The sequence below is a fragment of the Dromaius novaehollandiae genome, chromosome 3 (genome assembly GCF_036370855.1).
Source record: "Dromaius novaehollandiae isolate bDroNov1 chromosome 3, bDroNov1.hap1, whole genome shotgun sequence".
Taxonomy (NCBI): domain Eukaryota; kingdom Metazoa; phylum Chordata; class Aves; order Casuariiformes; family Dromaiidae; genus Dromaius; species Dromaius novaehollandiae.
Window position 1 is genome coordinate 59,612,168 of NC_088100.1, and position 13,494 is coordinate 59,625,661.

Below are 13,494 nucleotides of genomic sequence, written 5' to 3' on the forward strand. Positions count from 1 at the left end.
TAATCCTTTATGGAATATGTCATAACTTTTGCTTCTTAGGATACTTTTAAGTGAATCCCAGCTTTGAAAATCCTTGTAGAAAAATTCCCATGATCTGCTATACAGTTAATCCTTATGGGCAGACATCAGAGCAGAGCAAAACATTCAGAGCCATTTGAACAACTAAATTGAACTCACAGTTGCTACCCATCACCTCCAGGGCCTCATCAAGAAGCTTAAGTAGAGAGGCAGCTTTCAGCTGTAATTTGCAGCTGAGGTTATTGATCCAGGGGCTTCATCTAAGGAGCAGTGGGCAGGAGGGACCTGGTTTGAGCCTGAGCTGCCACAGCAGTCTTGGGGGTGTCCTGGTAGTCACACCACCATTTTGTAACATGGGTCCAGAGCTCTTTGCATCACCAACTGCATCCAATAAAATCACTGCATGCAAATTAGCCTTCAAGGAGACACTGTGATGGATAGGCTTATTGACCTCTGAGGTCATCGTGGCCCTGCTTAAGGTTTACTTGTGCTGCTGACCTGATCTTGCCCATGTTCTCTGTAACAATTAGAGGTAACACTCATTAATAACATAGTGCCATTTATATTTTCAAATATAGTCTATGCATAAGTTTTCAATTATTTTTAACTATCTGGAAAGTTTGATGGGTCAGCATTATGCTGTTAATTGGTTTGGAGATAAAAACACACTTTTACAGAGTTACTTCCTTTTTTTTAGGAAAAAAAGTGTTTTAATTCATTTTAAATTGCAACCAACTGAGCAGATTGGCATGCAAATCCTTGGAGAAGTGGTGGTACACTCAAATTATCTGCAAAAACTGAATTGTATCCCTGCTTAAACACAAAATGGACTATAGCTTTGATTTCATTATCAGCACCCCAATAATTCAGCCCAAATATTTCCTAGTATGGTTTTAGTGTGACCGTAAGCTGTCTGTTGTGTCTCAATGCAGTGATGTTAGATGTATTATGGTTTTAGGGTAGTGAATGATGCTTGGTGTGAGTGCTAAATTTCTTTCATGTGGATCAGCGTGTGAGGCAGTGAAGGCGATTGGGAGGGAATGGCTCAGACTTCAAAGGGAGGGCAGAATGCATAAAGGATGATGAAACAAGCCCTAACTACGTGCTGTTCATATTTACTTCACGAGAAGAGCCAGACATTCAGAGCTGTTGAACTGACTCCGTTCCCCAGGAATCAGATGCCTAGTTAAATCTCACCCATCCTACAACTTAATCCCAATGAAAACAAGCTATCTAACCACATGAACCTTTAAAAATCAGATAACCATGCTCAAAACCATGGGCTACCCTAGAGTTGTTGATTAGCAAATGAGTGAAATCCTCACACCACCCCACCACCACCCCCCATATTAATAGGTGTTTTGACACTGACTTCAGTGGGCCAGGACTTTAGTCAGTGAGTCTGAGTTGACTGGTGGTGGAGTCTCTTGTGTGTTTTCCATCAGTTGAATTTGATTTCATATCCTACTGTTCATGCTTTGCACTCAAAAGCCTTTGACATTTTTTTAAACTTGGACACATCCCAGTAGAGTGAGGAAAAGGTGAACATATTTGGGTCATTGTTTGTCGGGTGTTGATATCATATGTATCATTATGCAGTGCTACAGCAGAGAAGCAGTCAATATACCAAGTATTTTCATTATTAACATGGAACCTTGGGCACTATCTTGTTTCACTGACAGATGGATTGTCAGGTCAGCCTGGAGAATTTACCCTTTTTCCTCCAGAAAAAAATGGAGATCAGAGTTTCTCCTTGTGACAAATTGTAGAAATCTAATTTTCAGTGAACTTTTAGCAGTATGATACTTGTTAGTATCTATAGTCAGGGTTCAAATCTTGATGTGGGACTTGAATTTAGAGAGACAGGTTCTGAATCAATGTTTGCAGGCATCAATCCAGAATTATTCCACTGAAAACAATATACTTCGCGGCTTTCCGTTAGTTTCAGTATGGTATGAATTTAACCATTAAACAGAAAAATATATTTCATTCAGTGCAAACTTTTGATCAATGCCACTTAGGAAAATATACAGAATTGAGAGGATATTAAGTAATTGACTGAAGGCACATCTTCTGAGTACAGCCAAGGCAATGGGCTGGCTTGCTGTCTGGCTTATTAATTTTTTAATGCTGTAAACATGGTAGTAGAAAATCATAACTTTAACATGGGATTACAGGCTCTTGCTGTCTAAACCCTTCTCCCTAGTCCCCAGCATGGAAAGTAAAATCTGTTACATCCTGCTGTTCTTTCTGTGGTTTCTGAAACAAAACTTTGAGAGAAAAATGCTGGTCTCAAAAGACCCTGTGGGAAACGGGAAACTTGCAAATGCTACTGTAGTTGTGTAATGTTGACAGTATGAGCTGAATGATCCTTATACAGCCTGGAAGTATATGAGCATCTGTGCAATACGCAACAAAAAAGTCTCCCGTACGACAAAGTATCGAAACAGGAAAAGTAAATGAGGGGGACAGATTCTGTTGCCACCACTACACCTAAGATCAGTGATCTTTCTTAGAAACACATTAATGTTAGATGGAATGTTAGTATCAAACAGAAAATATGACTGTATATTTCTGAGAATGAGCACATGCAATATATAGATATGATTTTTACTTGATAAAAATATGCATCTTGTAGAAAAGGGATGGGAGGGTCATGGTGACATATGGCAACTTTGTTTTTAAGGTTTTGTGCACATAAGAATAGTGTAAAATCAACAGGGGATCTTCATGGTAACATCTTCTGGAATTAGACTATTAAAATACTGTCTAAATATACATGCACTAAATATAATCTCTTTCCAAAACTCACATTTCTACTCCTTTTTTTTCATCTAAGAACAGATGCTTTCTTTGCAAGTAGCTGAGTCTGGCAGGTGTCAGGACACCTTGGTTGTACAACTATTAGTTGTCTCTTATTACTATTCTTTATAGATCATCCCCTTCTATTACAGATCATCCTATCTAGATAATAACATAATCCAGTTTCTCATTCTTAGAGAAGATTCATCATGTACAGTCTTGAAAGCTGGGCACCTGGAAACAACTACAGTCATCTCTAAAAGTATTAGCTATACTTGCTTATAGGATTTAGAACTTGATGAGAGAAAGTATTACGTTAGCTGGTCTTAGCGTTACCCCTAGTTGTAAGGTTGCTTAATGTAACTTGCCTCAGGAATTTTGTTTGGTCCCTGTACTGGCTAATCTTCCTGGATCCCTGACCTTTGGTGGTGCCCCATAATAACGTGGGGGAAAAAAAATTGATTTCCCTTCTCTCTCCATGAAAAGAATTTTTCAGCTTATTTACAAAACACTCTGGAATGAGAAGGAGCCATTTGTGGTTCCTGTGGCTGATCTCTGTTGTGCTGAAGATGCTAGGAGACTGCATTAAACTCTGCACCCCTGGTGAGATTTTTCAGTCTGTTGATGCTCCTTCTACCCATATTCAGGGGGAATGTGTTCTGGTAGCCAATATACTTAATTATCAGGATCACTTTGCCAGGCATGTGTTTAATATGCTGAGGCATCCCGCAGTGATATCTTGGCCATTTGTAATGGGCCTCCTTGCTTGTAGATACTGGATACCACTACAAAATGCTTATAGATACTTCCCAAGACTGTGGGACAGTCCCATACGCATATTTCTTTTGCTCTTTACAAGTGTTGACACTTGGTGAACAAAACAGGTTGGTTTCTTTTTCCTCAGATGGGAAGTGTCTCTTGAGGGAGAAAATATTCGGCAAGCCAGGAAGATGTTTGAGAAAATTTTGTTCAGTTCTTCTGCGATCTTTTTCTTTCAAAACACAGGACACTTGAGAATCTTCCTTGTTACATATTTGTACCACGGAAGGCAACAATACTCTGAAGTAAAATTGACGTCAAACAAATCTCTGGAGGAGATCCCATCCTCTTAGAAAGAAATCTTAAAAGTATTAGTGAATCACAAGGAAGAAGAGGAGACATTATACTGTTAACAATTGATTTTTAGACTGATTTTCTCGTTTGCTCCTTTTGCGGCTGTCTCTCCTTTCAAAGGCCTCCTCGTCTAGTGTAAATCCAGCAGAGGCTAGATGAAGATTCCACATTCCTCAAATATCATGACTGGTTGTGTTGTATCCCAGAAAACTTATGGCCAATGAAATGTAGCATTTGCTGTGTATGGGCCTGTCTTCCCTGCAGACCCCAGCTGCTACCCCATCGCAACACATCAAACCTCTTGTCTCTCTGTGGGTGATTTAAGGCCAAGCTATCAAGCATAGCTCAACCTGTAAGACTGAACTCAGGTTTCATCTCAGCCCAAACTGGCAATCTATTTAGCAGTGATAATACAAACTAATCAAACCCATGTGTACCTACTCCTCCAGTGCTGTTCCACCATTCCTGGGCTGCACTTTCTTGTCTTTTTCCTTGTTATGCATTGTATGTTACCTACACATAGGTTTGGTGCTTTAGTCCCACAATTGTCTGTTCCATTTTTCATGCATTTCCACACAGAGAAATGCTGTCCAAGAAAGAGTATGAGGAAATACGCTGTGGTTTGCAAACTGAATTCCTTAATGACTTTCTCATTAGAAGAGCTCCCTGCCAAATGCTGTTTGCTTTTGCCTAAAGATGGTCCACATGATTAAGAGTAGCTCTGCTTTACATGGAGTATTGTTTTCAGACCAATGCCACAGGCAGCTGCTTGACAGTAGGCAAGAGAGAGAAAAAGCTGCTGATTAATTCATAGAGTGGTAAAGTGACAGTAGAAACCATGGGGTATCCCATCACAAATCACCCCCATCACATGGACTAGTACCAATGTGGATGCAGTTTATTAGGTAAAGCAGAGACAGAGCTTGGATTTGCACTGAGGAACAGTCCAGCCAGGAGAGGTTAAATTCCAAAGTAACTCTGCTGTGAAAATATTTCCTGTGAGAACGTGCAAGTCCGAGAAACCAGGAGTTAACAACAGATCTCTAGGAGGGATAGATTTCATTTGTCTAGCACATCCATTTCAAGGGTGAGCCTCTAAATGGACATCTTGTAGTTAAAGATTAATGATCTTCTTTAGCTGAGACAGCGCACCTCAGTTGCAGCAAGTGGGGAAGGAATATGTGAGTTCTTTTACTCAGAGCTTTTCCCCTGGCTGTCACAATATATTCCCACCTGGATTCCTCATGTATTTTTCTTCTTCTTTTTTTGATTCTGTATATTTATAATACACGTAAAGTAAAACTGAGAGCAAAATTTCATTGCCAAAAGTTTTAGAATTTATTTGCTACATGCCATCAAAATCTCCTATCATTTTGCCATTGAAAGTTCAGATTCAAATTCAACTCCTTGTCCTTAACTTTCTATTTTTAACTGGGAGATCACGACTCATTGTTTCCATAGTAAGGCTTTGGAAAATATTCTGAAAAAGGAAAATCCCCAGAGTTTTCATTTGCTAATGAGGCTTAAAACTAATATCTGAACAAACAGCATGCACAAAAAAGGTCTCAAAGGCAAAAAGGGCTTAAAGTCAGAGAGGGAAAGAGACTAGTTCAAGATTAGTTTAGTGTCTTCTCTGATCTTCAGTGCTTAGGTTTTATAAAATGAAAGATAGAGATAGATTCCAGACCTAAATTCAGCCAAGAGGATGTACGTGCATACATTTTTAGCTGATTAAAGTCAGCAGGGTTGGGTTATACTTGTGTGAAAAAGGAAGAACTTGTCTGTGAGTCTTTGTCCTTCCATCATATGCTTTACCCATTGCTTTATTGTATTTTCCATCCTTGAGAGACTTCATTGTATTCAAAGAGTGTGTGAGTAGAAGAAGATAGAAGAACAGAAGTCTTTGCTGCTGGTAGGGTCATCTCTAACTGTGCATACTGCTCATAACAGCCTGGTCATACCTTCATGCTAGAGCATAAGGTCAGTTCTGAGGGTCTTGGACAATTTTTGTATTTCATTTTATTTTATTTTATCTTTAGAATGAAGTAGATTGCCCTAAAGGCCAAGTGGTTACAAGAGAGAGCATTTATTGGACCTCTTTGCAATGCTAAAATCCTGACCTCCTGGTTCTCCAGCCAGTGCCTAACCCACTAAGCCACAGTGCCTGCCCCTCTGCCAAGACACTGGACCTCCCTCTGCCCTGGTTATCACTTCTAAAACCTGTGGTTAACAGGAGTGGTCTGTGCTGTCCAAGCACTTATTCACCTGTAGACTTCAAAGCATTTCTTAACGTCCAACAGTGCATGCACCTCTGTGGAATGGATGGAGTGCTCACTCAGGAATGAGTTCCTTATTCTGCTAACATGGAGAGAACTTAGGTCCCATTTTTGGAGGCACACCTCAAACTACTAGGCTGTAGGAAAGCATAAGATGGGGATGCCCCACAACTGCATAAAGAGGCTCACTGGATCACAGAAAGGAGCAGCAAGAGGCAGCCTGACACTTAGCTCAGCACTGAGGGCACCATCCCCATGTTCTCTTCTCTTTGCTGCTCCATCAACTAGTCCATTTTCCTTGCTGCACCAGGAGAGAAATGATTGGGCCAGTTCTGTACACAACAGTGATCAGTTCTTTCCCCATGGGAAAAATGTGTTTCATAGCCCAAGTTTGTCCCATTTCCTTCTCCAACCTGTCTGACCTCACTAGGCCTCTGTGGCAGGGCTGGCCCTGCACAGCTTTCTACCTTGTGGGAACAGGCAAGCGAGTCGCCCATGCCTGGACCTGAACCGGAGAGGGAGCAGGCTGCAAGGCAACAAGAATGAGATCCTTGACTGGAGTTTGGAGATTCCTTTTTTCAAACATGCCAGCTCATTTTCTATACACAAATATTTTCCTTCCACCATTTCATTTCTCCCAGGTTCAATGACAAAACCTAGCGCTGAGTTTTCAAACAATGCCAACATCTGAAGCACTGAGCAATTCCTGCTTTGCTTCTTGCCTGACCCAGAATAATGGCCTCCCTAGCATTCAAAACAAGCATAATGAAACACAGTTTCATTACACAGATACAGGGCTCAAAGAAATGTCAGGCACCATAGAAAAAAAATCAAAAAGGATACCTTTAATGGTTTTTATGATAAAAAAATGTTGCTCTTGATTTAAAATGTCAATATTGACTCTTCAAAAAGACTTCAGCTCTCTGCATTTCCAAGCATAAGAGCTTGCCTTGCTTCACATGTAGAGTTATAACATGGCATGAAATCAACCTTTGAATGGAGCTTGACTTGCATATTTTAACTTACTGGTTGCTACATAATAATAACAATATGATTCTCCTTTTGTGACTACATGTTTCTTTTTTGTTGCATTATTTGTATGATATATATTTGGGGTGCAAGAAATGAGGAAGAAATTGAGAAAATGTCTAGAAGAATATTTTATTTTATATTTAATACTTCTGGAGTTAAAGGGAGCTGGAAATTGGCCATATAATGGATTTTAACTATACAGAAATTATCATCTCTTGGTAATAAAGTATCCCTGTCTCAAGGGCTCACACACAAAGTTTGACCTCAGAGCAGTTGCACGTAATGTTTTTTCTGTCAAGAGAATCTGTTCATAATGATCTGTCACAGGTGCTCACACATAATATGTTTCCTGTCAAAAGTGATCATCTATATTTTATATAGCAGCTTTGATGACAAATATTTTGTACTTCAGCTGCTTTTTCTTCCCTGTGTCAGACTTAATGAAGGAAAGTCATGGATAGTTTTTAAATGTCAGCTTCTTAGATCATGTTACTGTGCCTGCCTTTGAAAGCAGCCTCTTACAAGAGCCACAATACAGGGGAGAGGGAGACAAGGACATTTTTATTTACTTCTTTAAAAAGAGAGCCAATTTTTCAGGTTTTTAAATTCAAAAGCAATATACCCTGTTTCTCTGGAATCTTCTGGGAAAAAGCGTTCTGTACTTTTTAACCATTCAGTACTTTGAGAGTCTAGCAAAAACTACTTTGATAACTGATTTTGGGCTGCAACATCCAGCTCTGCAGAAATGCAGTTTGTTCTCATAGCAGTAGTGTGTCTTACTGGTAAAAGCACTTTCCTTATGGTTGTTCTACAAAGTCAGTGCCTCAGTGGGGAAAGAGAATCGCGTTTTTATATTCTCACTAAAATGAGAGCAGGGCCAAAGTTTGCTCTTTCTCCTACCTGTTCAGCCCTACTGAGACAAATAACCCTGATTCCTCATTCTGTTAATGAAAGAGGAAAAGTGAATTTGAACTCCCCTTGAGATTTCTCAGACTGTGGGACCGATCATCTATAATAGCTGTCATAAGAGGTAGGTGCAGCCTCAGAGAGTAGAGGAATGTTCAGTTCTTTTCCCTTTCCTGGGCCATATCGCTTCTGCCAAAACTGTAATTGAACAAAGTACAGAAATATTCCTGAATTTCCCTGACAAACTCCCTGAGCTAGCAGAAAGAGATCCAGATGTCTCCCACTACCAGAGTGGTGGTTTTGAACTTGTAAGCTACAGATGCACAGGGGCTTCTAGGCTACCTCCAAGGGATCCATAGAGGAGCACTGACAAAAGGAAGTTCATTATGTACGTGAAGTATTTAGTAGTGTCTGCAGATTAAAAAAAAAAAATCGAAACACTCAAATAGGCAGTGACAGTATGGTACAAGCCATACTTACAAAAATTTCACTGGCCCAGGGAGAAGGCAGAATAGGAAGACAATGGGATTTACAAATGTAAATGAGGGCTGGATTTCTCTTGGCTATAGAATATAGTCACATCTCAGGTTGAGAGATGAAAGCTGAAGCTTACAAAAATGCCTGGGTTTTCTATATGAAAAGAGTCCAGATTTTCAGGGATGGGAGATACTTGATGCTTAATTATTTTTCAGATCCAACTCCTATTAAGAATACAACCAGGAATGAAACAAAAGTAGGTAAGAACTTCTAAAATACTGAAAGATGCAAAATATTACACTGTACGACTGAGAAGTAAGTCAAATTCATTAATTAATGTCTGCTGCTGGAAAGGTACTCTGCAATAGTTCCCCCTTTTCTGCTACCCTCAGCTCCCAAACACCATAAGATCTGAATACTCTTAAGCAATGGGTTTAATAAGTTTTCCTTTCGTTGCCTGAAGAATTAGAACAATTCAGCTGAAGGGCAAGTATAATCCTACCTATGCTCCATGCTGGGATTGGAGCAGGGTAAATGCCACAGTTAAGTATGAACATCAGGTTGTAATTGTTAGAGATTAAAAACATGCCAGAAAGAACATTCCAGGGAAAGAAGGAGGGTGAGGAGGATGACTCTCCTGTGTCTTATTATTAAGGCAAATTAGCATCAGATCTAACAAGGACATATTCTGCACAGCAGAATTCAATCAAATGACATTTAGTCAATGAAGGAAATCATACACTAAGTTGTTTATTAATAATCCAGCTAGGAAAAGCAATAACAAATGAGCATGTATTTATCTCCCGAGTCAAGGGCATAGAAGAAGTGGCAGCAAAGCTGCTGGAAGTAACTAAAGGAAAAATAATCATTCTTTAGGATGCTGCTGTTCCATAAAATCAATTTCAGATAAATTTGCTGTTAGTTATTTCTGCAAGATGCAAGCACATCAGCTGAACTTCTCCTTTTTATGCAGCTGAAAAGATGACTGAAATGAAATGTCAGGTCATGAGAGACACAAGAAAAAACAAAGCAATCTTTTAGAGCAGTCAGAGAGGAGGGTGGTCCACCCTTCCAAACACAGATGAATTATTATTCCATAGGCTTGTCTAATTTCTTGTTCTCTCCCCCTTCTTTTTTTTAATGCTTGTCTTCTCAGTGCATCCTAACGTGAGCCAGGGTTGCCAAGGAGGGTGTGCTACATGTTCTGACTACAACGGATGCCTGTCATGTAAACCCAGACTCTTTTTTGTTCTGGAGAGGATTGGCATGAAACAGATTGGAGTATGTCTTTCCTCATGTCCAAGTGGATATTATGGCACACGGTATCCTGACATTAATAAGTGCGCAAGTAAGTGCTGGGAAAAGGGGAAACGCATGGATTTATTTGTTCTCTTTTGAATGCTGTGTGTCCTTAGGAGTCAAGTCAACAGATTAGCAGATGGACAGGCCAAGTCTTTATTTGTTCAGTTCTTTTATACTAGTGCGATAAATATTAACCTGAACAAGAAGTGAAAGTGAAAAATCACAAAACTACAGAAGCTCAGGGATCCCGGCTCTGCATGAATGACCTGTCCAGGACCTGAGAGATGGTGTCCTCCTCTACATCCTCATGCAAAAGTGGAGCAAGTGGGCGACACTACACTCCTGCAACTGGAGCAGCAGGATGGAGCGATGGCAGGTCTGAAGAGCGGAGGCTGAGGGCTGCTGAATCTGATTGGAGCAGTTTAAGCTCACTGGCATTTTCCCGCCTGTCTCCCATGACAAGCAGAGAAGATGGCACTCGTTGGAGATGTGGTTTGCAGACTCTTTGCCCTGGTTTCTTTATAGCTGTGTCTCATACTCAGCATAGTCCTATAAATGCCTTTACCAGCTGACTGGGTTTCAGCCTGATTTTGGGGAAATAACAGATTCTTGTTGCCTCTGGGCTGGGAGATACAGAATGCAACTCTATTCTTTATCATTTGGGCAACATTTTGGCTCCCTTGTGTATTTTTCATCATAAATAATCTAGAAAAGACTGTGATAGCCTCCCCTCACCTTTTTTTGTTGTTGAATGCACTGTTTTTAACCCCACAGGTGACATTAAAACGTAACAGTGACAGCTAAGTCACTCTCCCAGTTCTTACCTGGTAATAAAAGTTATTTAATGAACAGACCCCAGAGTAAAGTCCTTCAGAGTAACTTGACACTGTAAAGTGTTTGCTCACTTTTTAGCAGTGCGTGGCCTTGCATATCAAACATGAGTTGTGTCATATACAAGTTTTTATTTACCTATTTTAAAACTACCCGAGAGCTGGGAAATATACTGTTTATATCTATGTGGGTAGTAATATAGAGAATACAGGAAATACTAAAGGACTGCTGACAGAACATGAGGGAATTATTAAAAAAAACTGTTCACTGTTTGCATTTCAGAATGCAAAGCTGACTGTGATACCTGCTTCACCAGAAACTTCTGCACAAAATGTAAAAGTGCGTTTTACTTATACAGTGGAAAGTGCCTTGAAAAGTGCCCTGAAGGTTTGGAAGCCAACAATCACACGATGGAGTGCACCAGCATTGGTAAGTCCGGTCCCCTGGGCAATGGCCCAGCCCTGCCTGGTTTTCTCACATGGAATGGAGGATCCAGTGAGGGTGCGAGTTGCAAGAACAATTATGATATTAGGAAAATGAATCTTAAATTTGCCCTGTAAATGCTCTGCTTCACAAGATGCGTTCCCCAGCACAACGAACTGAAGACATTGCTTAAGTCTGCCATTCCACAGAAGGCAAGCTCTACTGAGCCCCATAAACACAGTCTTGGTGGTAAGGGCAATTCTGCCTCAGGAAATATGGCCTGTTTCATCTTGCATGTTTGGTCTACCCTGACGTAGAACAACATACACCTCTTACTTGCACTGTTAGGTGTCAGGCCGTCCCACTAACATCAAAGGTTCCAAAATCCTGAGTCAGGCCCCAAATTTAGTTTAAAGAATAAAACATTAACTGCTTTGTTGTAACTAGCTTGTACTATCTGAGCCTTCAGAGCACGTGTGTCAACATTTTGAAGCTTACCTTCGCAAGGGTGAAGGCTAGAAACTTTAAAACAGTAAGAAAAAAGAAAAACAAAAGTGGTATTTTTGCATACTTGCTTGACTCCAGAAACTGAGGATTAAAATAAAATACTACGTAGTGTGGCACTTGAAAGAATGAGATTGGCAGCATTGATCCTGTGACTCACTGGGTGCAGAGAAGAGAACTGTTTTTGTATCTCCCCAGCCTCTGACTCACAAACTCCAATTATTCACGCTGGGGCAATTTTGGACGTCACCACACCTAACTGTCTGCTCCATCCCTCTGCCATCCCTGAAGCCGAAAGCAGAACAAGTGAAATATTTGCCTCTGAGCTGCTGCAGTTCACATCCCATGCTATGGATATGCTGAAACTGCGGCAAGGTTCAGCTTATTTTAGTAGCCTGGCTATGAACTGTGGTGGCTGAGGGCTGCGAACTGCGGTGGCAGCGGTAACCCCTTCAGCCACCAGCAACCAGGGAGCACTTAGGCGCAGTCTGGCCATGATGGAAATCTCCTTCCCCACAGTATCATGCATATAACCCTCCCGGGCACAGCGTGTTTTGAAGGGGAAGCAATGTAGGAATAAAAACAATGTACAGCAGTTTGGCATTTGCCTACTGAAATGCATATTAGTTCAGGTGGTAGCAATGGTTTTCACGGTTTTATTTTCAAGCAAAGACTTCCATCTACAAAAGAAATTCAAAGGATCATTTTTGTTTCTTGATGGCTGTTTCCAAGTGTTTTAGACTTAGCCGCCTTAACAATGAGTCAGTCCCAACTAGAAAAAGCCATTTAAAGCTACAGAGAAAAAACAGACCTTTTTTGTGCACGTAAAGGCCAATTATTTTAACAGCAGAGTGCCAGTGTAAAATGAAAAGTAAAATGACCTACATGAAAATTCACTGGAGGAAGGCTCAGAGATTGCCTAAGGTCAGTTATAACCCAGGTTTTCAAAAATTTGGAAGTAAATTCTGGAGCTGGAAAAATCTGTTGACTTGCAAAATCCTCCTTATAGAGTTGCTAGAAGTCTTCCCCTCTTTAGTGGAAGTATATAATCTTAAGCATGTATATAAATACAAATTAAATATAACTGTGCACTACCTTTTATCAAGAGAGGGGGACTGAGCAGATGGCGTGAAAGTAGGATAATTTCTCAAGAGCATATTGCTAAGCTTCATAGGTTACTCAGAGTTTTGCCTATACTATTAGGACAAGTGTCCAGCTGCACATCTTTGAATTCCCAATAGCATGTGACCTGCATTCAAATCATTCTGGTTTAGGAACTGCAACTGAGTACTTTTCTGACAAGTTTGCATCCCTCCTCACCCCCAAATCTCCTCTGCTTTGCCTATTTACACCTTGTATACGTTACAGATGATGGCTCTTTCACTGTTTAAGCTGAATACCAAGAAGCAGATCATCAAAGATACTTGAGTCTTACTGTAATACCCTTTGACACCAACCGGTTCCTTAAAACTCTATTGATTTCCACGGAAATTCAATACCTTTGAGACCAGCTGCAGCAGCCTGACACAATGCCTTGACTCTGCTTTCACATAGGCATGGACAAAGTTAATTCCACTGAGGCTAGAAGGATTTTTACCTCCACAAAACCAAGGCATCCTCAGAATAACTCCCAGTAACTGATTCCATTGAAAACAATTTTGTTATTGCTCTGTTTTGGGAATGGAATTACAAAACCAGTACAGACAGTAAGAAATAGTACCTGAAACAATTATTTGACATAATTTTATGCAATATATCCTAAGCAGGACAAATTCTCTCACTTCATGCTAAAAATCCTTATTAATTCCAC

The 13,494-nt window shown here is 40.3% G+C and overlaps 1 protein-coding gene across 5 annotated transcripts in view; it reads left to right on the forward strand.

Annotated features, from left to right (window-relative positions):
• The window catches only part of RSPO3 (R-spondin 3), a 63,555-nt gene that overhangs the window by 25,510 nt on the left and 24,551 nt on the right, over positions 1-13,494 (forward strand). For 2 of the 5 annotated variants that reach the window (XM_026105009.2, XM_064508953.1), the window contains 2 exons: positions 9,781-9,972; positions 11,040-11,186. In XM_026105009.2, coding sequence (XP_025960794.1) covers positions 9,781-9,972; positions 11,040-11,186 — 339 coding nt within the window. Of the gene's footprint in view, positions 1-8,839; positions 8,885-9,780; positions 10,419-11,039; positions 11,187-13,494 lie in introns of all 5 variants that reach the window. The other 3 variants (XM_064508956.1, XM_064508954.1, XM_064508955.1) reach the window with 3 other exon arrangements.